A 24966-nucleotide genomic window follows, 5' to 3' on the forward strand; every position below is an offset into this window, starting at 1 on the left:
GGGGGAGAAGGAACAAGGTGCTGCAAGAAAAAAGAACAATTGCATTTTTGGGATCAATTTTATTTGGGCTTCTCACAGTGGTTAGAGCCACTCTGTCTTCAGAACAATCACAGCACAGGAAATGCGTCACCGAGACTGCCCAGAAAAGTCTGACCAGCTGAATCTTATTGCTTAAAATACACATATTCACAATAACTGACAAATGGTGATGTGCCTCACACAGGAATGTGTTAGCATTTGCAAATCTTCCGACTGTAGCACCAAACCCTCAACCAGACCAACCCCTTCCTCCTCCTTCACCTGGAAAACCAGATTAAGTCAAATCTCCATAGCCCCCTACCGAGTCCTTTCAGCTCCCTTTTGTACCTCTCTCCCAGCAGGGGAGCCCATGGGCAGCGGCCAGACTATGATGGCTGGAATCAGGCCTGGCTCCAGCGGCTGCGGTCTTCTTCTCAAGCCTATAGGGCAGGACGCTGTAGTGAACCCAACAGTTAACACGCAGACCAGTGCCCTGCTCCAGCTGGGGAAGGAAACTTGGGAGGGCCAGAATTCATCCATTTGATCAGTTAACTGAAGCAGGATTCATTTTGGTAAAATTTCATCTCCTTTGAGACTTCAGTGAGTTGTTTGGGATTTTATTAAAAAAAAAAAATAGTGGAAGGAAAGGCATCTGAGGGCTGCTGACACACTCCCGCCCACTCTTGTCCCACACAGGCTTGCTTGCATACGCCGGACCTCGGCAGAGAGAGGTAAGCCCTACGGCACTGCGGTGTCTGCCAAACTCTCCTGGCCATTCCGGGCAGGGACAACGTCTGGGCCACAGCTAGTCCAAGCTCATCACTGAAGATCCAATCAAGCTTCTACCTGAAATCCCACCTTTGCCTTCCGTGCTGAGTGGTTTTGAACACCCCCTGGGGCTGATACTGAGGGCCAGCCAGGAGGAGCCAAGGGATGCAGACAGGTTCAGAGCATGTTTCCACTTATAGGGAACAGAACACAGGCCTCCGAGTGTCCACGGAGCAATGTGCAAATTGCAGTGATGGGTAGAGAAAAGCCTCTACATCGAGCACAGTTATATCTGGCAGATGTGGGGGGATTGGGGGATGGGGATGGGGGGCTGCCATCACAATGCTGCTGGATACACTCGAGTACACAGTCAGACATTTGTTCAGTAAACAGTAAATGTGTAAAATAAATTACCTTGAGAGGGCCATATCTGCTCCAAAGTGTGGTTGATGTGAGCACAATGGCTGCCATTCAAAGTATATTCACAGGAAAACAGGGCTAGGGGCTCACACAACACACACACACATACACACACACACACACACACACACACACACACACACACACACACAGGTTATCCAAAAAGTCATTGTACACAGACTTCACTTTGTTCAACATGGATTTTGGTTTTGTGGACTCCAAACTCAGACATTCGTTCGTTCACCTCACAGCCTTGGATTTGTCTATTTTTTGTACATATATATATTTTTTTTTCTCCTTTCTTACTGTAACCTCAATGCCTAACGTGAATATCATCGTTCAAGAGTGGGGGAAGAACCAAACTCTTCATATGAACAGCACTGGACAGGGAATGTGAGTTTTAGCTGTTTGCTTTCTCCATCAGGTTATTCCTATCAAAGCTCAACTGGTTATCTGAAGCCAAACTACAGTAATAAGGATCCTGCAGTCCTTCCAGACTACTGCCTTCACCCTCCTACCTGGGCCACTTGGGCTGTTTACATAGGCTACAAAAGTTAGCCACCCCACTCACAAAGGGGGCTGCGGATAAGGCAGGGGAAAGGGCATGAAAGCCACAGATAACCAAGCCATTTCTTCCAAGTGGTCAGTTTAAAAATAAAGACAAAAACAACACAACAGAAGAACTTATTCAGAATCAAGAGAAAATACTGTGTAAAAGCCAGGCTATGGGGCTGCCCTCTCTTAGGACCTGTAGCCCCCTTTGTTCATATGGAACAGTGAGACACACAAGGGCCTGCGGGCTGTGTGTTTGGGTTGGGGAAGACCCTGGTCACCTATAGGCACAGACCAGAGGGCAGAGATGCAGCAAGCTGCACCAGATCCACCTCCATGGCCTAGGTTCTCCTGTGCTCCCACAGAAGTTCCAGAGACAGCCCCTGACTCCCACCCTGCCACCCACCCAGGCCCATGCCTGCACACAAAACACCTCCTCCTAGCTCAATGGCAGCCAGGTTCTTTGAAGGTCAATTTGGGACAGAGCCACAAACTTCCCCTTTCCAGAACAGAATTCTTGCCTGCCCGCTGGTAAAGTTCTTGTATTCAGCTTGCTTTTGTTGCTGCTGTTGTTGCTGTTTAAAGAGAAACCCCAAAGAAGGTGAGAGAATGTTCCATACTGAGCCGGGCTGTGGCCAGCCAGAACCCACTGGGAAGGGCCCTTCAGGGATGCACGGTGGTACATCAACCCCGTCACCTGGAATCTGAGAGAGCAGTAAGCCTCCTACCAGCCTCATAACTGCCTGTCAGCCCTCATCATCTCCCAGGGCTAGCCCAGTTCTGGCTCTGCAGACAGACACTGGCAGCAAGGGGTAACGATCCCTGGGGCGCCGTGGGCTTCCTTCTTCACCCAGGGCTGAGACCTGCCACCCCTCCCAGACCGAGACACAGCAAAGTTCTCTGAAACGAACACCAGGGCACAGACCCACTCCACCACCAAGAGTCACCTCAGGGCACAGTCTCAGCCCCCTCCTTGGGGGCTTCTGAAACACACATCTCTCTGACCCAAGTGGGTAAGTGAGACATGACTTGCAAAGAGAAGAAAGGGGACAGGGTCGGGGATGAGGAATGAGTCACAGAACGAACCAACTTCTCAGCCCTCCGCGACACTGTGCTCCCGTGGGCGGAGAGGCATCCACTCCCCAAGCTGTACCTGGAGATGGAGGAAAATGCAGGAGCGGGCGGTGGGGAGGGGAACGAAGAAGGAAGTGGCTGTACCACTTTCTCTGAAAGTCATTTAATGCTTCTCTCAGGGGGCTCCCCTACCCTGGTTGCTCTGCCAAGTTCTCAGGTGCAGGCAGGGCCTGCTCTAGCTGGGAGAGCTGCTGCTCTGCGAGTTTGGGGAGTCCTGCTCATTGATGGTGTTCAGCAGCAGGCAGGCGGGGGGCCGTGGCAGGTGGGGGTGCCCGGGCTCTCGGGCCTGCTCCTCGGAGGGCTGACAGAGCCCTTCCTCCTCGTCGCCCGGGGACCGCACGTGGCAGCTGTCACAGAAGTCCAGGGGTCCATCCAGAGCGTCGTCAATGAGCGTGTGGAACTCCTTGAGGTCATCGTCATGGTGGCCCCGGTTGCACACACACACCTCAATGCCCGAGTCACCCGTGAAGCGGCGGTGTCTGCCAGGCGTCTTGTCTTTGCTATCGGGGAGGGCGCTGCCCTGCTCGGAGCTGTAGTCTCTCAGCAGCTCCTCCTTACAGTCGGAATCTTTGTCCAGGAAGGCCCCAGGGTCCAGCTCCCCCAGGCCAGCCACAGAGCCACTGGGCTCCATCCCGGGGGCTTTGGTGGCTGCTGTGCCGGTGGGCACGTCGGAGGGCTCAGGGTCAGCGATGCTTGGGGGTCTCGTGCTGCTTCTGCTGGGCCCAGACAAGGGACTGCTCTGCGCGCCCTGGGGGCCCCTGGGGGGGTCGGCGCCTGGGGGGCTGCCGCCCGTAGGACCACAAGGTGCAGGCAGCTGCTGCTGCTGGAGCTGGAAGGCACTGTACGGTGGGGGAGGAGTCGGAGGTCGGTTCACCACTTCCTCATAAGGAGGTAGTAAATAGTTTGGCAAAAACCCTAAAATGGGGAGGCAGGGAGGAGAAATTACTGCACTGGCAATTGTTCTAGGACAGAGTGCAGAGCTTGCACTCAACATATGCCTCTCCCACCCTGGGCATACCCACTGAGCGACAACTACAGCTCCTGCTTGTCAGCAGGGCAGAGGGGTGGGGCAGTTTTGTGGAAAAAAAAGACAGCCTGGGAGTGACCTAATCTAGCTTCTTGAAATCTGAGAGCCCCTAAACCTGCTTCACAGGCAAGATCTTCTGCCTGTCTGGAGTCAAGGGGTGGACGTCCAAGAGATCATTTCTGCCCACAGCGTTTCTGTTTCCACATGCCCCCGGGTCTCAGGTTTCTTGTTCAGACTGTGTCCTTCGTCTGCGTCCCATAGGCCTCAGTGTCAGGGACCCTAATTTAAGACTTCCTGACTACGTTTTTCTTGTCCCCCACCATCCCAGATGTATGGACCATGAAAAGGGCCTTTTTCTGGGAGATTAGAAATCCGTGTTGTCCCTCCCTCTAGTGTGGACGGAGGTGGTCTGGAAAGACAAACCGAACCTCATCTTGACTCAGATTGGGAGCAGGTGGGTTACCAGCGAAGGGTGAGGGGCCTGCCAAACAAGGCTTATTACCGACATGCCAGGTAAGTTATCTTTTGAATGTGCTGAGTATCTCAAGGCACAGATGGTTTGGTTAAAACAATAACTGCTAGCATTTACTGAGCACTTACTATATGCCAAGTACTGTGCTAAACACTTGACACTTCTAGATGTGGAATTCCATACCCATGACCACTTTGTTCTGTAGAACACACTGTAGAATGGCTTTGGACAAGCTGGGCCTCCCTGGACTCTTAGAGGGTCACTTGCAAGGAACCCCCAGAGAAGTTAGGTGAGTGTCCTTCGGTGAGTCAGGCAGTTTCTTGGTTCTCAGGACATCCCAATGTCACCCCGCACACACACCTGCCCCTTTCATGGCAGCCTCAGGGATATCACAGGGCACTAAGCAAAATGGGAGGATTTCAGGCCACAGAAATCTAAGTCTTGATTCACTTGCATCATACACCATCTGACTATCTGACTACCTGCCTTAAGAAAATAGGCCCATGTGGATTTGGAATGACCCAGTGGCTTCAGGGCACAGCACCTGCTCCTCTGTGCTAATGGTGAGCACCCCCCTATTCCCATACCTGCGAGAGAGACTCTGCACTGTGCTGGGCAAGGGGGCCCACAGGGGCCCACAGTTTGTATCCTGGGTTCAGAAGGGTGGAGTTTGGGGGCTTTTGGTGTACGTACTGAAATAAAATGGCAGCGCTGAGTAATTGTGGGCTTCTCGGTAGGCAATCAGGTTGATCTCATGCTGCCGCTGCTGGGCCTGAAGGCGATGCTTGGCTCGGCGGTGGTGGCACACACAGCAGCAGCTCAGGATGATGATGATGGTCCACACCAGCCAGAACCCTGGGGGCAGGGAGGCAAGGCAGAGAGGCACACATGCATGGTGAACACCAGCCAGAGGAACAGCTTTCCCAGCAGGGAAGTCCCTGGCCGGCGCCCACCTGGTCGAAGCTGACACTGCCTGCCTCACCTGGTGAATTTCCATTTGGAATCTGTGTTCAATTTCTATAAATGTTTGTGCCAGAATGAAAGATGGGGTGGGAGGGGGCAGAAGGCAACTCTCCAGCACCACTGGTCCTGTGTTTTGGGTTTGGTGGACATTACATATGCTGACCTTTTAAGGACTATGTATTCGTCCTCTCTTAAGGGATCTCAGAGAAAGTGCTTCTGGCTTTCTTCTCATCTGTCTCCCACTCTCAACCCCCAAGCTCTGCTCAAGACATTAAGACTGGTTCCCAGCCTCACTTCCTGCTGCTATACCAGGCTGCTCACCAAAAGCAAAGAGCCCCTCAAAATCCCAGAAGGTTGGCAACTGGGAGGCCCCGCAGACGGGCCACCCGATAAAGGAATTCTTAGGGTTCTCTTGATATCACCAAAAAGATCATGGACTTTTCTCTACCAGATACACTGGTGTAATACAAGAGTCACTAAAGTTACAGGGGGAAAAATTCTAATTGCCTCAGGTCCATCTCTTCCCTAGAGAGCATAAATGACTTCCCCTGCTCTTGATATAATCTGGTATAATTCCATCTCCTACAGTTGCAAATAACACTCCCACCTCCCTTTGGCCTGTGATTACATTAGACTCAAGGCCATCAGCAGCCTCCCCTCCTTCCTCCTTGCTCCAGAGAGGGATAGGTATAAGGGGACAGGGGAGAAGGCCTACAGTCCTCCTTCTTCAGAAGGATTCCTTCTTCTCGTTTCCCACAGTGTTCTTGGATCATATTCAGAGAATCCTGACAAACCCCCATATAAGACACCCCCTCTCCAATCTTCAATTGTAAGCAGAAACCCTTTTTTAAAAAGCTTTTTATAATCAATGAGCAATTTTGCTTTTAAAAAAATACATATATATACATATGGGAGGAAAGAGACTAGAAGGAAAAACACAAAAGGAGTGACATACCTTTAAGTGGTGGGATTATGAGAAATTTCAATTTTTGCCTTCACATTATAAAACTGGAAACAAAGTAAACTTAAAATACCTGTGACTAATTTTACTTTTTTTTCTAGCTTTTATTTAAAGAACTTAAGAGGATGGGGGCATCTGGCTGGCTCAGTCATTGTAGCATACAACTCTTGTTTTGGGGGTTGTGAGTTCGAGCCCCACATTGGGAGTAGAGATTACTAAAAAAAAAAAATTAATTTCTGGAGAGGTTTTTAAATTTCTCTGAGAATGTATTCATACAATGAAATAACATGAATCATTTAAAAATATTCACAGATTACTACTTCTGACATATAAAGGTGTTTCTAGGGGATCCCTGGGCAGCTCAGTGGTTTAGCGCCTGCCTTTGGCTCAGGGCGTGATCCTGGAGTCCTGGGATTGAGTCCCACATGGGGCTCCCTGCATGGAGCCTGCTTCTCCCTCTGCCTGTGTCTCTGCCAATCTCTCTCTCTCTCTGTGTCTCTCATTAATAAATAAATAAAATCTTTAAAAAAAATATGTTTCTAATATTAAATGAAAAAAGCAAGGCAGCCCCGGTGGCGCAGCAGTTTAGTGCCCCCTACAGCCCGGGGTGTGATCCTGGAGACCCGGAATCGAGTCCCACGTCGGGCTCCCTGCGTGGAGCCTGCCCCTCCCTCTGCCTGTGTCTCTGCCTCTCTCTCTGAATAAATAAATAAATCTTAAAAATAAAAAAATAAATGAAAAAAGCAAATTACAGAACAGTATAAAATCTGATCCTAATTTTTTTCCTTCAAAAAGAAAGTATATAGGGATGCCTGGGTGGCTCAGTTGGTTGAGCGTCTGCCTTTGGCTCAGGGCATGATCCTGGTCCCAGGATCAAGTCCTGTATCAGGCTCTCTGCGAGGAGCCTAATTCTCCCTCTGCCTGTGTCTCTGCCTCTCTCTCTCTCTGTGTCTCTCATGAATAAATAAATAAAATCTTTAAAAAAAAAAGTATATAGGAATCTCTAGAAGGATGGTTAGGAAGTTCATCATGAGGTTATTTCTGGTACTAGATCTCTTGTTTTTTGCTTATCTGCATTTCCAAGCTTTCTAAGACGAACATGTACTTCTTTGAAATAAAAAGAATATTTTTTTTTCTGAGTAAAAATATTTATCTGAGGAATAATTTTAAGGTGATTTGTTATTGGGACACACCTAGCTCAGCTGGTTGAGCATCTACCTTCAGCTCAGGTCATGATTCCAGGTTCCTGGGATGGAGCCCATGGCAAGCTCCCTGCTCAGCACAGGGTCCACTTACCCTTTGCCTCTGCCCCTCCCCCAGCTTGTGCTCACGTGCTCGCTCTCTCCCCGCCCCCCAAGTAAATAAAATCTAAAAAAATTGTTATTGAGACTAGATGATCGTTCATTTGCTATTTCTGAATAACTTCAATTTTTTTTCCATTACCAAGGGTACATGTATTTTGTATCACCTGCTTTGTAATTATACTTTTGTGTTTAGAATTTAAGTATTTAAGTATTCCCACATGTATCTCTTGTCAGAATGAGTTAAGATCACCCCCCCCCCCCAAAAAAAAGCCCCAGGGCCTCCTGGCTGGCTCAGTCGGTAGAGTACCTGACTCTTAACTTTGGCGTTGACTTTAAGCCCCACATTGGGTGTAAAGCTTATTTAAAACCAAACAAAACCAAAACAAACTTTCCCCCAAGTAAACATGTATATGAATACACCTCTGACTTTTCTATTTGTACCAGAATACAATATTCGAAAAGATCGCACTGATCTTTAGGGTGTGGTCTCAGGCAACGGCTTTTTGTCCCCTAAAGGTGTTCTCACTAAATCACCCCACAAAACCACCCTCACAGAGTAAGAAGGGAGGGCAGTAAGGCCGCCTGGCCCTGGCAGGCTGGCAGCACCACCATATGACACCTAACATGCTGAAAGCAGTTTTTTCAGCATGTTAGGTGTTCAGTGGAACTTGTCAGTGTTCAGGGGAACTTTCTGCTGAGGCCTGACAAAAAGAGAATGGGCAGAGGACAACAGGCGGCGGATTTCTACCCTTTATCCCATCGGCAGGCAATAAAACCCTTGTAGCTGGCCAGCTCAGTCAGTAGAGCGTGTGACCCTAGATCTCAGCGTTGTGGGTTTGAGACCCATGTAAGGTATAGAGGTTATCTAAAAATAAAACCTTGAAAAAAAATAGTAAGATGTAACCAGAAAACATATACATAAGTTGAAGTCAGAAGTCTCCCTTGTGGTCCTTTCCAAGATTCAAAGCTGACATTTGCTTAAGTTCACTTATATTTCTCAATCCCTGCATCTACTCAAGACTAGATAAATACTGTCACAGGAGCCCTGAGAAGTGGGGGTAAGGCCAGAAAAGAGCATTGGGAGCCAAGTGGCTCCCTGATGTTGTCCTATAACATCCTCAGCGCCAGCCTCCTTGGGGGGGGGGGGGGGGGGCTGCACTAGAGAGAGGGAGGCAGCACAAACAAGCACAGTGCCTTCTGCTCAAGGGTCCGGCTCTAGACGTAAGAGTTTCTGGGCTAATCACTCTTCCATATTACCTGCATTTCTCTCACTTGCCCAGCATCATTATCTCACAATCCTTTATACTTTAGTACTGTGTTCTAATTCTAAAAGTACATTCTCCGGGGCAGCCCCAGTGACGCAGCAGTTTGGCGCCCCCTGCAGCCTGGGGTGTGATCCTGGAGACCCGGGATCGAGTCCCATATCGGGCTCCCTGCATGGAGCCTGCTTCTCCCTCTGCCTGTGTCTCTGCCTCTCTCTCTGCGTCTATGAATAAATGAATGAAATCTTAAAAAATAAATAAATAAATAAATAAAAGTACATTCTCCCATGAGATAATTGCATCTAACTTGACTAGTTTACCTCCCAAGTCATTTTTTCAGTAGTTTCTTACCTAAAGGTAAACCAACATTTAACCTTTATGTTGCCATATAAATGATCTAGGGGCAATATTTCTCATTTTATAACATGATTTTATTTTTTAATGTTTTGTTGTTGTTTATTTTTCTTTTTGTTTTTAAGTAAACTCCACCCTCAATGTGGGGCTCAAACTCACAATCCCATCATGGAGAGTCGCATTGCTCTATCAACTTAGCCAGCCAGGCAAGACTATTTTTTTTAACACATGCTTTTAATAAGAAAAATCTCAGATACTGATTTTCATATGTTGGCCACATATTTCTGGTTTTCCCCTTCTGGGCATTTGGGTAGGCTTGAACTTCGTGGCCCCCTTATGACTGGGCAAGGCTTTGGGACTGGTTCGAACTAGTGAATATGGTTTAGAAGTAATTTCTGTCCATTAGAGGCCAGGACATCTCTTATTTCTATAAGACTTTCCTTCCTTTAGTCCTCCTTCTGCCATGACGGTTGGCAACATTTCAGATAGTGACATCAGGGATAGTCTGGCTTCAGGATGATGAAGTGGAAACCAAACTGCCCTCCAACCCATGATGGACATGTAGTGTGAGAAGTAAACCTGTTTAAGGCCACTTGGTTGGAGACTTATAGCCTATCTTGATTGATGCAGTATCTTTATAGGCTTTTCTAGAGAAAAAGATTTAAGCATTCATCAGATTCTTAAGGGAATCCTTGATCCAGAAAAAAGTCTGAGATCCACTGAACTGGAAGTATAATAGAAAAAGAGAGCTTTTTAAAATTTTTATTTATTTTATTTATTTTTTTTTTTTAAGGAAAAATTAGGGCAAAAGGAGACTAGGGAAAAAATGAGACAACTGTAATACATGTCCTTGGCAAAACTGCCTTAGTCATATCTAAGAGAACACCAGACAACTCATGTGTTCATTGAAACTCTACTACCCTACTTCTTTTAACGTAGTACCATGGGAAGAAAAAGTCTCCCTACTATGTACCAGTTATATGATGTTATATTTACACTGTTGATGTTATTAAGTATCAAACTGAGTTCTAATTCCTTTTTGTTGTTGTTGTTGTTTTCATTTATTTATTCACATTATTTAATCTCTACACCCAAGGTGAGGCTCAAACTCACAACCCTGCGATCAAGAGTCACATGCTCTTCCGCTTGGGCCAGCCAGGTGCCCCTAATTTCTTCATTTCTAATACAGTATGACAAAAGATTATTTGTGTGGATCAAAACTGAGAGAAAGCTAACTTGGAAGTAGAATGGGTCTAGTGGCAAGATAGAGTTTAGCACAGGCCCAGAAAAGACCCTTAATGAGCTGGTCCTCCTTGATGGAGTTAATGTGGGAAGGCAGAAGGCATTCTTTAGTCTGCCCTCACAAAATGGACTCATTTGGGAGCCACTTTAGTGAAGCAATGTCCCACCAAGTTTAAAAGGGAGAATATCCAGACTAGTCTCTATGGAGTTGTACAAACTTTTGATCTTTTCACTAGATTTCACAAACAAGGAACTAAATTTTAAAAGAAAAACCTAATGAAACAGACACACAAAAGCTTGTCCTCCTCCCCAAACACACACCTACCCAGAGATTACACTTCTCAATGACAATTTTGAAAGCTGTGATCTCATGGTGGGGAGCATTTGTCATGCTAAGCAAAATAGAAAACATGTTTTGGAAAACAATCACAGTCCAATGTAGGAACTGAGTCATGTGCCCTGAGTTCACTATAAACTTGGGAAAACACCACTCCCCAACTGGGCAGGAAATTCCTCATTAGGAAGCCAAAGCACACTGTAAATTCTACCCCACAGGATGGTGGGTGACCTTCCCGGTCCCTTTTAGCTCTCAGCAGGAGCTCCTACCACTGCCACTGTGGAAAAGGCCTGATATGGGGAAAAGACGACCTCAGAAGGCTTACAAGTTCATCTGAAAGACTGGAAAAGTTTCCTAGAAGCATGACTGCAGTTCCAAAAAGAAAAGAGACAGTGGCCTGGGTTCAAGTCACAGCTCATAAAACCACTTCTTAGCTTTGTGATCTTGGTCATTTTGTTTTTACTTCCCTCATCTGTAAAATGAGGAAAATAATGGTTTCCACCTTACCAGTCATTGTGAAATGAGTTAATATTCAGAACCATGCCTGGTATATAAGTTCTCTAGTTGTTATTTATGGTTGTCATTACAAAAGTGACCACAGATGGGAAGGATTTTCTTTCCATTTCTCCTTTAATCCTGCCCCCCCAAATACTCCATAAAAAAGCAAGGGTGAAGAAAAGTCCAAAGTCTGCTTCTAGATTCTGTGCTTAGCTGAACTCATTGGAAAACCAGCCCAAGTGCCACTGATCAACCTGTTTTTGTCCAGAAGCCAGCACCTCTAGGAGCAGGGGTCCAATCGAGGGTTTGGAAGAAGGCCCCAGCTTTCCACTCTCCACTGTGCTAAGGGTGGCAGATGGCACGGGCTTTTGTCACGAGCAGCTCAACAACGATCATACATCTTAACATAAACTAAAAAGAAAAAGCAGGTAAAAACAAGCTGCGCAGTCTTAAATGAATTTGTTAACAGTCTGTTTCATATCACCTCAGGGGAAATTCCACTGCCCAGAAACACTCCCTTTCTCCAACTAAAGCCCAGACAAGAGAAAACCGATGCCCAAGTGAAGGTCCCTCAAATTATCTCGGGAGCAGAAATTCCCAGCTCTGGCCTCTCCCTGGACTTTGGAGGCTGGTGAGTGGCAACAGTCCTGGGATGAGAATCGGGAGATGTCAGTTCAGGATCTTTGGCCCTGAGCATGTTGGTGGCCTCTCTCAATCTTGGCTTTTTTCTTTGCTCTACCTGTTCCGTGAAGGGCATCCTCAGGTGGATGAAACATGCATATTTGAGACCCTCCATGACCTGGGCCCATCACCCCTCTAGTCCGACACACCAGAGTTCTGGAGGGGGTTGCTCCAGAACTCTGGAGTTCTGGAGTGAGGACCACTGACCCTACCAGTCAGCTGCATCCAGCTGAGCACTTACTTCAAACCCCTGGTCCCGACACATGAGAACATAGGGGTGACATGAGAACCTAGCAGGTTTGTTCTTGGGGTGAAAGGCAACAATGTGAGTAAAGACCTTAGTGCCTCACATGTAGTAGAATTTTGTGCACATTAGCACGCTCATCTCCCATTCCTTCCCAGACAAGCCTCACGGCCTCAGGGGAAAGGTCAATGACGTCATGCATTCTCTGTTCTTTCCCATCCCTGGCCTCTGGTGTTCCTCTGCCTGAGAAATCATTCTACCCTTTGAAGAAGTGTTAAATCCTATCTGCCTTCTAGGGTCCACCGCAAATGCCACCTCTTCCATGTAGTCTGCCTGAATCCTGCCTAGCCAACGCAAACTGTCCTTCTGAAAATCCACAGCAGTCCTGGCACATACATTCCACTCTCTACTTTGTCTCTTACTAGTGGACCTCCTGTCTTATCTCCTCTCTCTGCTAGGAGAGACCCTGTTGATGGCAAGGACTCTGCTTCTCTATAGTTTCTAACACAGAAGAGGTCACAGCCTCAAGTAGCAGTTTCTTAGAACTGCAAATTCTCAGGTCCACCTCAGACCTATTGAATTAAAAAACAACAACAAAAACTGGGAGTAGGACTCAGATATCTGTATTTTAATAAGCCCTCCAGGAAATTCGGAAGCTTGCCAAATTTGGGGAACCACTGCCATTCATTTACTGAATGAATAAATGATTGAATAATGAGTTAAAGTACAAGTGCCATAAAAATGCGTGGGATAATAGTAATGATGATGACCAGTTCTGACAGCCTCAGTGGTAAAACAAGACCTTTGTTTCCCACCTGACGCAGGCCCAGTGATGACCACTGGTTTCAGTTATAACTGCAAAGACATGGAGAAAGGGAGTTTGTGTAAGTGAGGTATGTAGTGTGTGTGTGTGTGTGTGTGTGTGTGCGCGCGCGTGTGTATCAGTCTTCACCTCCATTGAGGTGAAAGTGTTCGTAGAAATGGCGTTTTTTGCTTTTTTTTCCCTGAGGCCTTCTCTGTAGGCAACTGTGGTTAAAGAGGTTCTCTGGGCAGCCCCAATGGCCCAGCGGTTTGGCGCCGCCTTCAGCCCAGGGCATGACCCTGGATACCCAGGATCGAGTCCCATGTCAGGCTCCCTGCATGGAGCCTGCTTCTCCCTCTGCCTGTGTCTCTGCCGTTCTCTCTCTCTCTCTCTCTCTCTCTCATGAATAAATAAATAAAATCTTAAAAAAAAAAAAAAAAAAAAAAGATGTTCTCTGTCTGACAGAAACTCTGCCAAGGATTTCCTGGCTGAGACTTTTTTTCCTTCCGAAGGAAAGAGACAAAAAGAGTAACCCAAAGCCCATTATTTTCACATGTCAGGCAAAGTTTAGAGGTGAGTAGAGGGAATAGGGTTCAAAGCGACCAAAAATGCAGTTTTGATATGAACCGAAGGGGCTCATCCCAACACTCATCTTCCCTCCTAGCCACACATCAGGCAGAGGACCCTGATGAGGAGGAAAACCAAAGAATTCTGAGGGGGGTGGAACACTCAATGGGCCTCTCTTAACAGAGAAGCCATTTCCAGGCACCAAGGAGGACAGTTTTGCTTTTATAATCTCCATCCCTCCAGAACTTGGAAAGCATGGGCCAACTCATAGGATGGTGAGTCTTTCATCCCCATCCAGACTCTTGTCTCTGGCCTCCTCCTTTCCCCCCACTGACCATAACTGGAGAGAGAATTAGCCACTCAGGGGCGCCTGGGTGGCTCAGTGGTTGAGCGTCTGCCTTTGGCTCAGGTCGTGATCCCAGGGTCCTGGGATCCAGTCCCACATCGGGCTCCCCGCAGGGAGCCTGCTTCTCCCTCTGCCTATGTTTCTGCCTCTCTCTCTGTGACTCTCATGAACAAATAAATAAAATCTTAAAAAAAAAAAAAAAAAAAAAAGCTTCTCCCATGGCTTTCTTTAAGCCCTTGGGGTGAAGTGCCGCTTCCCAGGCCGCCTCTCTACCACCTGGGTCTCCCTGTCCCCACTGCCCCACCCCCTTAGCCGGGCGACAGTGACCCAATTCTGGTGGCTACTGAGACTGCTCCGCCAAAAGCCCAGGAGGCTCTGTCAATCTGAGACGAGGTCATCCGCAACTGATGCCGCCTGGGCCGGGCCCCGGAGAAACAAACTGCAGCTCTGTGGCTTTTTGGCAGCCAAGCTTCGACTTTTGTTTTAACAAGAGGTGGGAGGGAGAATTGGAGCCCTGTGGTTATCTTCATTTTAAAACATTTAAACAGTCTGTTCACCTGCTTGGCACTTTGTGTCCTCTAGTAAGTCCCTCGGCCCCACCCCTTCTAAAATAGCAACAATCCTGGATCATCCTTCGCTGTTGCTTATATTCTCAGAGGACTGGTGCGGATGTCCCAAGTTTTGTCCTCTTCTGGTGAAGGGACCGTGCACTGGACTATCCCTGGGATTCCTCAGAAAGGCAGATAAGCCAGTCCTCAGTTCTCAAAAGGGAAGGATAAGGGTGAGGAGAGGTCCTATTTGGAGGAACCACTCCCAATGGCTACAAGATACCTTTACATGCAGAGGGAGACACTGCCGAGCCAAGAGTCTAATTTACTTTCCATACCAAACAACAGCCCTCCTCACTGCCTTCTGACCACATCACCAATGTGGGGGGAGTGGGGAGATCAGAGAGAAGAAGGGGAGAAAGGACAGGGTGACGGTGGCAGAAAAGGCACGCTTTGACAAACGAGCCCAGTTTGTTTCCAAATGGAGGGAGTGATGAGGGCTTAGAACTATCTGGGGAAATGAGCTACCATTTCTCTCTCTACAGACGCTTGTGAGAACCAGCGCAGTGCTGCTCACCTCTGCCCTAAGGACTCTCCTGTCTTCTTCCCATTCTCTGTCCAGCATCCTGCAGTGTCTCATCCTAGCTTCAAGAAGACTGAAATACCAAGCACGTTAGTGAACTCCTTGAACCTGGCTGGCTCCCTAGCGATTGTGCCCGATGTCACCACCCTTGTGCAAGTCTGAAGGTACAAAGCCAATGGGCTCAACCAAACCAGTGGTGAGATGAGGACTGTTTCCATAGCAGTTAGCTGAGCGTAACAGCGGAGATACACTGGAGAAGCAAGCCTACAGACATTTCAGCTTGAGAAGTGGGAAGGAAACAGAGGGAGCTAAACCTCTGGACTTCCTCGCTCCAAGAGGGCTCCTAGACTTCCTTGCTCCAAGAGGGCTCTGGGAGCAGGGAACTAGGGAGAAGGTGATCCCTTTAAGGAACCAGAAACAGAGGCAGCTCCTTGATGCTGTATAGGGAATTCTGGAAAGTCTTTAAGGTTCTTACAATGAAATAGCATTACAGCTATCCACAGAGCCTATAGCCTGGCATTCACAGCAGCTTGGCTGCTACAATCTCTCTTTATGGAGATGGCAAAGCCTGGGTGTCTGGGCTAGCCCACAGAAGGATGTGAGTTGTTGTCACTGCTCAGCACACACTGGAGGGGATGTTGCAGAGAAGCTCAGGCAGGAGCTTCCTCAGCAGACCAGGTAACCACGGCCTCTTCAGAAGGCACAGACCATATTCCTTAGTCTTTAGCCAATGGTTTCTGAAGAGCACCAGAGCACTTCGCCTCTACAGAGGAATTTCTTCTGGAACCCAGCAACAGATTCCACTCACAACACTGTCCTCTGGGAGAATGAGAAAATGTGCCCAGTCCACCACTTCCCAATGAGCAGAGATGGTAACCAGGAGGACCTTGGGGTACCAGAGACCCCGGGAGGGGCGGGCAAGGACTTACACCAGAGTTCATAGTAGTAGTTGCAGCACTGAGACTGTCCACAGCAATGTCCTGTGTCACAAATGTAGCTTTGATTGTTGGTGCCCACACAGGTTTCCTTATCCTAAAAAAATAAAATAATAATCATCAAAAAACATTTAAGCATATGAAATTATAGCTTTTATGTATTTTTAAAAATATTTTATTTATTTATTTATTTATTTATTTATTTACTTACTTACTTACTTACTTACTTATAAGAGACACATAGAGAGAGGCAGAGACATAGGCAGAGGGAAAAGCAGACTCCCTGTGGGGAGCCCAATGTAGGACTCGATCCCAGGACCCCAGGATCACGACCTGAGCTAAAGGCAGATGCTCAAGCACTGAGCCACCCAGGTGCTCCCAAATTATAGCTTTTATTTTATTTTTTCTCTTAAGATTTTATTTATTTATTCATGAGAGACAGAGAGAGAGAGAGAGAGAGGCAGAGACACAGGCAGAGGGAGAAGCAGGCTCCATGCGGGGAGTCCGACATGGGACTTGATCCCGGGTCTCCAGGACCACAGCCCAGCCAAAGGCGGCGCCAAACCGCTGAGCCACCCGGGCTGCCCCAAATTATAGCTTTTAAATGCCACTTTTCTTCCCATCCCTCTCTTCCCATTTATCTGGCCACCCTCCACCAAGATGGTCTGTTCATTCCATGAGGGAAAAAAAATTAGAAAGAACCCACCACAACAACAGACTGAAGAAAAAACAAAGGTTTATTAAAGGGGGAAGAGGTTTCGGCACACAAAGTTGACTGATAAAGAGCAAAGTTTTCCTCAGACAGGAAATGGATGCCTCATTTTCTTTATGTCCAAGCAGAAACACTTCATGTTCCGGTGTTACACTCAGCCAGTAAAAAGACAATGGTTCTCATGTAATTAGCAGTATGTTTTAAATAAAATTGGCTTTTTGTGAAAGTTCCCGGAACAATTACTGCAGTACATATCCTAGGATTAGCATCTAGTCAGTCACTCCGTCCTTCAAAACACACTCTGTTCAAGGTTAATTACAGTGTGACTCCGAAGAGGGCCAAGATAACTTGCCACTAAAATTCTTTAGTCTTTAAGAAAAAGGGTGACCTCCTCAGGTGACCTCATCCAATTTCAATTTGCTAGATAATTTTCTGATTATCAAATGATCTCTTAATGATCTTGACTGGACCTAGGATTCACACTGTGCCTTGTCAGGACAGTTCCAGAAAGGGCACTGCTGAGTAACCACCCTGAGGTGTGCCAAATTCTATTCACAGTCCTGGTGGATGGATGGGGATGGGGGTGAAGACGCTTTTTGACATTTCACACTTAAGATAAGAGATATCTCCGCAGCCAACCTGGACTTCAGCCCCAAAATGTACTGTGGGCCCCACCACATATGATGAGACTGTTAAGTCGGGTGCTCCACCTGGCTTTCAACATTTCTTTATTCTAAACAAGTGACACATCCGTTTACTGGACACTGTCTTTGTGCCAAGCACTGTGTTGGGTATGTGGGATAGATGAATAAGACATTGTCCCCATCCCCAAGAAGCTTGCAGTGAAAAGGGGGAGAGGGGGAGGCTGTTCAGCAGAGAAACTAAAACCACAGTATTGTATTTGCTGCTACTCAGGCTGACCCTGCCCACAGTGTACATCCGGGCGGAGGCCTGCCAGTGGAAACTTAAGTCACATGGTCAGTTCCTCCTCTCTGGGCCTTGCTTTACACTACACTACTTGGCCAAGGGTATAAACAAGGCACTCCACTAACCATCTACAGGGCTAAGGCTGGGCAGAGTCAGCTCGGGTACCTGATGTCACAGGGAGAGGACAAGGGAGAGGGCACAGCTAGAGACCTGCTCCTGGGCTCACGGAAGGTCTCTGCCACAGTTGCTCAGGCGGTTCCTGGTCTTTAAGAGCCTGACAGCCTTGTGTGAGGGGGTTTAGGAAGAAGGAAACACTGGGAAGGCACTGGAAAGCTCTGACAGTGAGGGTTTCACAACACGGCCAACAGAGGTCTTCCCATCTCTGCCTTCCCATGTCTACTATAAGCAACATGGAAGGCCTAGTGGGGGGCTGTCTGGTCGGAGGGCTCCTCTGAGGCCTGGCATGTGGAGAGAGCAGATCTGTGCTCACTTCTTTTGCTAGAACACACCCTCCCTGACTTCAGAGCAAAACATTGCTTTCATAAAGACATCAAAAAGTTTCTCCCAAGTTTACCAGGCCCTGAAATGCCATTCTTCTGGCACTGGCTTGCAAGAGCACAGTTCAAAGTGTCCACATAGTTTCTAAAAGAGGCTGTGCTGCCTACACTCCAACACATGAAAGAATCCAGTGACACTTCTGCCTCAGGAAAATTCACCAGATGAGGTCCAGACTCTGAACACAGGACAGCCAACTAGTCCTAAGTGAGGCGTGGAATGGAACGCGTTTGAAATCTAAACAAGCGGTATCCTCATGACCTACTGGTGTCAGCTTTTCTCTTGGCTTTTCCATCCCCCGGCACAGGAAGCCTGTTATAAACAGGACCCTGCTCTTTTTCCCTGCTTTGCCTCCACTTTCCTAGGGAGAGCAGAACTGTAGAAGCATCATTTAATCCAGTGCTCCTCAAACGCTTTCTACCCAGTAAATATCAACCCCTGCTCTCGTTCCCCTGCCCTCCCCACCCCTAACAGAGTTCGAAGGTTGCCTGGGACAGTCATGGTAATAGGAACTGTCATTCTCTGCCACAGAAGGAAGGAAAGCAGTGGGCAGTATAGGAAGACAAGAAGTGGGCTCTCGTGAACCTTTAGCAAGGAAGAAATGGAGGATCAGGAGGGTAAGTGAGGTGGGAGTCCCAAGGTAAGTTCCTCCAGAAGCCTGGTGGTATGAAAGGAAAATCCAAGAGCATAGGGTTTGATCCTGGCTCTCTCGGGTTTGGTAGGACTACAGAGGACCAGGACCTGGACACAATGGCCTTCAGATGAGTTAAAGACACTCTCTCATGTCTCCTTCAACCCAAGTCTTTATTAGCCTATCCACCTCCCACCCCCTCACACCGCAGCCTCGAGTCAATACAAGAGCTCCTGAAATTTGTCTCCTCTTATTCAAAGAGCTAGCAAAGAACAGAGGCGTGCAAATGCTGCCCAATGCTCTTCCAGCCTTCCCTGTACATACAGGGGGCCTAATTGTGGTTTACCTGGAGGACTCTCAGAGACTTCCGGTGGCTCAAGATCCATGGTGAGGAAGGTATGGTTGAGAGCCAGGCAGATCTGGGTCTAAAGCGCAGCTCCTATACTACTGTCTATTAATTAACCATGTGATGTTGGTTAAGTGACTTAACTTCTCTGAGCTCTTAATATCAATGTCACTCTGTGAACCATTACTGCCAGGCTAGAAAGACTGCCTAAACAGCACTTTGCATTCACTTAGAGCTATTTCAGAAGAGTGAAGTTCACTGGCAATGTGGGTTGCTCCAGACACACAAAGAACAGAAAAAGCGACCGGATGGAATGCAATGGATAAAGTTAAAATATGAAAAATTCTCAGCACGTTTTATGATTATGATTATTCTCTGCCTTGTTTCCAAGCATCTTCAAGCACCTTACACCTATTACATTGTTCAGACTAAGTCTTGAAGTGTGGGCAGTAAATATCCTTCCCGCTCCCTCTCTCCAGAGAGTGAACCAAAGAATGAGTTGTGCTCTCCCTATGGGCAAGAGCTCTGACTCCTCACCAACCACCTCCATTTCCAGTATGGGCACAGGGTTTGGTACGTAACAGTTTGCTTAACCAAACACCAGCTATTCAACCTGGGGTGAATGATATCGCTAATGTGTACTGAGCACCTGCTATGTGCCAGGCACTGTTCTAAACGCCTTACATATATTCCTTAATCTTAACCTGAAGGCAACTTGTGAAGTGGGTAGTGTCAGAGAATTGAGGCGAAGAGAGGCTGAGTAACTTGTCTAAGGTCACACAGCTACCAAGTGCTTTGATCTCTTTTGTTTGGCCCTAGGGCTTGAGCTTTTACTAGGAAGCTTCAGCTTCTTTGGTTGAGATTATACTTCTTCAGCTGCTTAAATAAACCCACTGAAAGCTCCAAACCAAAGTCAACATTTTGTCTTTGAAGGAAAAGATAAGGACTCTGCCTTGTGGAGCTCTATGACTTTGGGAAGAGGATCTTTCATCTTCTACTTGGCAGTGAGGAGGAGCAACATGCTCAGGACTCCTCCCTTTTTTTCTTAAAAGGTGGTCTTTTCTTTTCTCTTTTAATTTATTTGACAGAGAGATAGAGAAAGCCAGAGAGCACAAGCCAGAGGGAATGGCAGAGGAGAGGGAGAAGTAGGTTCCTTCTTGAGCAGGGGGCCTGATGCAGGGCTTGATCCCAGGACCTGAGCAGAAGGCAGATGCTCAACCGCTGAACCACCCAGGCATCCCAAAGATTTTATTTATTTGACAGAAAGAGAAGAGAGAGAGAGAGAGAGAGAGAGAGAGAGAGAGAGAGAGAGAATGCACACGCATGCGCAAGGGCAGAAGGAGAGGGGGAAGCAGGCTCCCCGCTGAGCAGAGACACCATAATCATCACCACCAACCACCCCCCCACACACCGCCAACCAATGCAGGGTTCTGATCCCAGGACTCTGGGACCACCATGTGAGCTGAAGGAAGACACTTTACTGACTGAGCCACCCAGGCGCCCTCACAGTTTCTTTATGATAGGTTCTATGTTTCTAGAATTTTGGGGCTATGCAGTTTTGTGCAAATGAAAACATGCTAGGAAGGAGCTATCTTCAAAATGCAAATCTGATCTCGTCACTTCACTACACCATCTGGTCCCCACTTACCTAACTTCCCTACCTACTTCTTCGACCATCTCCTTTTAGTTAAAGGTCTTTGCTTGTACCATCTCCTTTTCCTAGAATGTTTTCCCCATTCCTCTCCCCTGGTTGCTAATTTTCTAACCATCTTGGTGATCTCCATTCAAGCTTACCTTTGTCACAAGAAGCTATCTGGACCTTCATGTCTAACACCTAGGTCTTATCCCTAGTAAGGTCTCACCGAATCATGTATTTTTCTCTTTCTAGTTGTAGTTTTACCTGAATGATTTACTTTATTATCTTTCACTAGACTGAAAGCTCCATGAGGAGAGATCATGACCGTTTTCGCCGTTTGCCCATTGTGCCCCCCCACCCCCACCCTTCCAGATCACAGCTGGTTCAGGGCAGGTGCTCAATAAATGTTGAAAGATGAATGAAGGTCCCACATTCCACAATGGGATGAAACACCATTCTGCTTTTCAGAAAATCAGGATATGAAAACGCAACCTTGGGATGCCTGGGTGGCTCAGTGGTTGAGTGCCTTTGGCTCAGGTTGGGATTCTGGGGTCCTGGGATTGAGTCCTGCATCGGGCTCCCCATAAGGAGCCTGCTTCTCCCTCTGCCTATCTCTCTGCCTCTCTCTCTCTCATGAATAAATAAATAAAATCTTTAAAATAAATAAATAAAATCTAAAAAAAAAAAAAAGAAAGAAAGAAACTGTGAATAACACATGCTCTTATGCTGAGGTCTCTCCTCTCAGAAATGACTGTGGCAATGACCATTAGCATCATTGTTCATTACAGGTATGTGTCTTCAGCCCAGATTCCACAGCCTAGCTCTGAGGTACAGGGCACACAGGTCACCAGATGAAAAGCACAGGCACAAAGAAGAACTAGTCAAGGCCAACACTGAACCGGAAAGAATATTTTTACAACAGAAAAGGATGGACAGTATACCTTTTGTCCATATGCAAGAAATCATCTCATCTCTTCTGTGGTAGCATAAACTGGGACTAACAACACTTTCCTTAACAATTTCCATCTCTTATAGTTGCTGTTCTCAGCTAAGCCACTGTAAAGGTCAATCAGCATAAGAACCTTCTAAGCACCATCATAAAGAGAGACACTGGGCAGTACATGGTTCCTCAGGGGTGGTTTTAATTCACCAATTTGTGAGGTTGGAAAACCCTGCTAGTAACTGGCAACAGCAGCTTCATGTCCATAGGAAAGCACCAAAGTTGTAAAGCTTAAAAGTAAAAAGTAATACTGAAATTGTTCACAGGTGTTAAAGCATAGGACACTATCTTGGCTGCTGGATGTGAATGATTTTGGAGCGCCACTTCTGGTTTCCCTACAGGGAAAAGAAACAATTTCTAATCGAAATGTCCAATTCCACAAATCAAAAAACAAATGTGTACTAATGCTCCTCTTGCATTCCAGCACTGTGCTGGATGCTATAGCTACAACAATGAGCAAGAGATTCTGGGGGAAGGGATCCTGTTTCTGTGGCAAGAGTGCTAGGTTGGTAACTTTAAAAATTCTTCTTTGCCAAAGCTCGTAGAAATAGTGGCAATACAGCAATATCCTTTTAATTACACAGCTGAGCTAGCAAGAAAGTAAGGAAGATCCTTAGGAGTCAAAAATGTTGAAGGGAACTAGAAAGTACAATGGTAAATGAGGTCAGTCCTTTTCAGTTGCCCTGGAAAAAGGGGCTGTTTATTGCTCTTGGACCCAACTGAAAACAGGGAATTAAAACAGCCCCAATATAAAATGAGGACCCTCAAAAAGATAGAGTGGACTAGGAATAAATTAGCCTATTGGCCACACACTGACAGGAAGAAAGCTCTGAATTGAGAGGAAGAAAACATCTGCTTTCATCATCTGTAACCATCAGTCGTGTCTTTCCATAAGTTAATTTGAAATTTGAATTGTACTATTACATGGTCTGAAAATCCCCAAGGATAAATTGAACACAAAAAGTGGCTTCAGGCTTGCAATAACGCTGTGACATTTGGCAGAAGAAATACAAAACTCTGAAGAGACCCACCCTCAATTGGGGCATGATTTCCATAAATAAAGCTCTGTTGAAGATGAGCTCACAATAGAAAATTCACAAAAGAAAAACTTACACAGAAATAAGCCATCGCAAACAAGACTTGGGAAATCCAACAAATAGCAGGATAAGACTCTCTGAAAAAACTTAATAGAATGATCTGATAAACTAGAATATAAAAGCATGTTTCAAATTATTATTTTTTTTTTAATTTTTATTTATTTATGATAGTTACAGAGAGAGAGAGGGAGGCAGAGACACAGGCAGAGGGAGAAGCAGGCTCCATGCACCGGGAGCCCGATGTGGGATTCGATCCTGGGTCTCCAGGATCGCGCCCTGGGCCAAAGGCAGGCGCCAAACCACTGCGCCACCCAGGGATCCGCATGTTTCAAATTATTAAAGCCTGGGTCACCTGGGTGGCTCAGTGGTTGAGTACATCTGCCTTTGGCTCAGGGCATGATCCTGGAGTACCGGGATCGAGTCCCATATTGGGCTCCTGGCATGAAGCCTGTTTCTCCCTCTGTCTATGTCTCTGCCTCTCTCTTTCTGTGTCTCTCATGAATAAATAAATAAGTAAAATCTTAAAAAAAAATAAACTGGGATGTTTAAAAAATTATTATTATTAAAGCCAAAAAGAAAGAATGAAAAACATGAGAAAAGAACATGCTGAAGAAAACAGTGACCAAGCAGTGAGGTGGGGGTAGGGGGTATAGAAAAATCACTATTGATTAGAAACTCAATAGATTGGCTACACAGAGCTCAGACCAAGTTAAAGAGAGAATTGGTGAACTGGGACACAGATCTGAGAAAAATACCCGGCATAGGGCTAACAACAATTAAAATATGCCAAAGAGGGATCCCTGGGTGGCTCAGCGGTTTAGCGCTTGCCTTTGGCCCAGGGCGTGATCCTGGAGTCCCTGGATCGATTCCCACATCGGGCTCCCAGCATGGAGCCTGCTTCTCCCTCCTCCTGAGTCTCTGTCTCTCTCTCTCTATCTCTATCATAAATAAATAAATAAATCTTAAAAAAATAAAAATAAAAAAAATAAAATATACCATAGAAATGGAAAATGAGAATAAGAAGCTTAAGAAGAAGAATATGGAGGAGATGTGATATTTAAAGAGATAACTGAAAAATTCCCAGAGCTGATTGAATATATGGAATTTTCAGACAAACTCATACTGGAGCACACTGTTCGAAACTACAGAACAACAACAAAAAGATCCTAACACTGGGATGCCGGGGTGGCTCAGAGGTTGAGCGTCTGCCTTTGGCTCAAAGCATGATCCTGGGGTCCCAGGATAGAGTCCTGCATTGGGCTCCCCACAGGGAGCCTACTTCTCCCTCTGCCTATATCTCTGCCTCTCTCCCTGTCTCTCATGAATAAATAAATAAAATCTTTAAAAAAAGAAAAGAAAAAAGATCCTAAACACGTTCAAGTGAGGAAGACTGAAAATTAACATTAAATTAGAATTTAAAATAGTAATAATCTCCATAAGGATATAAAACAGGATAACAGGTTTTAGATGGGGCAGTCAGGAAAGAAAGGCCTCCCTGGGAAGGTGACACGGGAGTTGAGCCCTGAATGTTAAGAAGGGACCAGATTAAATTAAGAAGATCTGTGGGAACAATGTTCCAGGCAGCAGGAATGTCAAATGCATACAAAGACACCAATGCAGGAGTGAGTTTGGTGTGCTCAAGAAAAAGAAGGCTAGTGTGCGTGAGTACAGTGAATCTCAAGGAGAGTGGTATGAAAAGAATCACTGAGAATTTAGAAAGAAGCCATGCCTCATATGCCTTGCAAAACAGTTAAAATAACAGCCGAAATACCAGAGCTTGTAAATTTGTTGTTGGCTATAATGTTGCTGGATATATGAATAATATCAAAATATTTTTGCAATTCTTTTTTTTTTTTTTTTAAGATTTTATTTATCCATGAGTGACACAGAGAGATGCAGAGAGAGAGGCAGAGACACAGGCAGAGGGAGAAGCAGGCTCCATGCAGGGAGCCCGATGTGGGACTTGATCTTGGAACTCCAGGATCACACCCTGAGCCGAAGGCAGATGCTCAACTGCTGAGCCACCCAGGCATCCCAGAATCAC

At 46.5% G+C, this 24966-nt stretch overlaps 1 protein-coding gene and 1 long non-coding RNA gene across 3 annotated transcripts in view; one reads left to right on the plus strand and one right to left on the minus strand.

Moving 5' to 3' along the window:
• Positions 1-39: 39 nt before the first annotated feature.
• The window catches only part of WBP1L (WW domain binding protein 1 like), a 66645-nt gene continuing 41718 nt past the window's right edge, over positions 40-24966 (minus strand). For both annotated transcript variants that reach the window (XM_072805506.1, XM_072805507.1), the window contains exons 2-4: positions 16013-16115; positions 5085-5246; positions 40-3807 (exon numbers count right to left, since the gene is read on the minus strand). In XM_072805506.1, coding sequence (XP_072661607.1) covers positions 3068-3807; positions 5085-5246; positions 16013-16115 — 1005 coding nt within the window. In that variant the 3' untranslated portion in view covers positions 40-3067. The remainder of the gene's footprint in view (positions 3808-5084; positions 5247-16012; positions 16116-24966) is intronic.
• Positions 4600-23095, plus strand: LOC140620948 (uncharacterized). Its single transcript, XR_012020690.1, has 4 exons — positions 4600-4680; positions 15046-15247; positions 18744-18829; positions 21614-23095. It is a non-coding gene; the product is annotated as an uncharacterized lncRNA (long non-coding RNA).

Source organism: Canis lupus, chromosome 29, assembly GCF_048164855.1.
Source record: "Canis lupus baileyi chromosome 29, mCanLup2.hap1, whole genome shotgun sequence".
Lineage (NCBI taxonomy): Eukaryota > Metazoa > Chordata > Mammalia > Carnivora > Canidae > Canis > Canis lupus.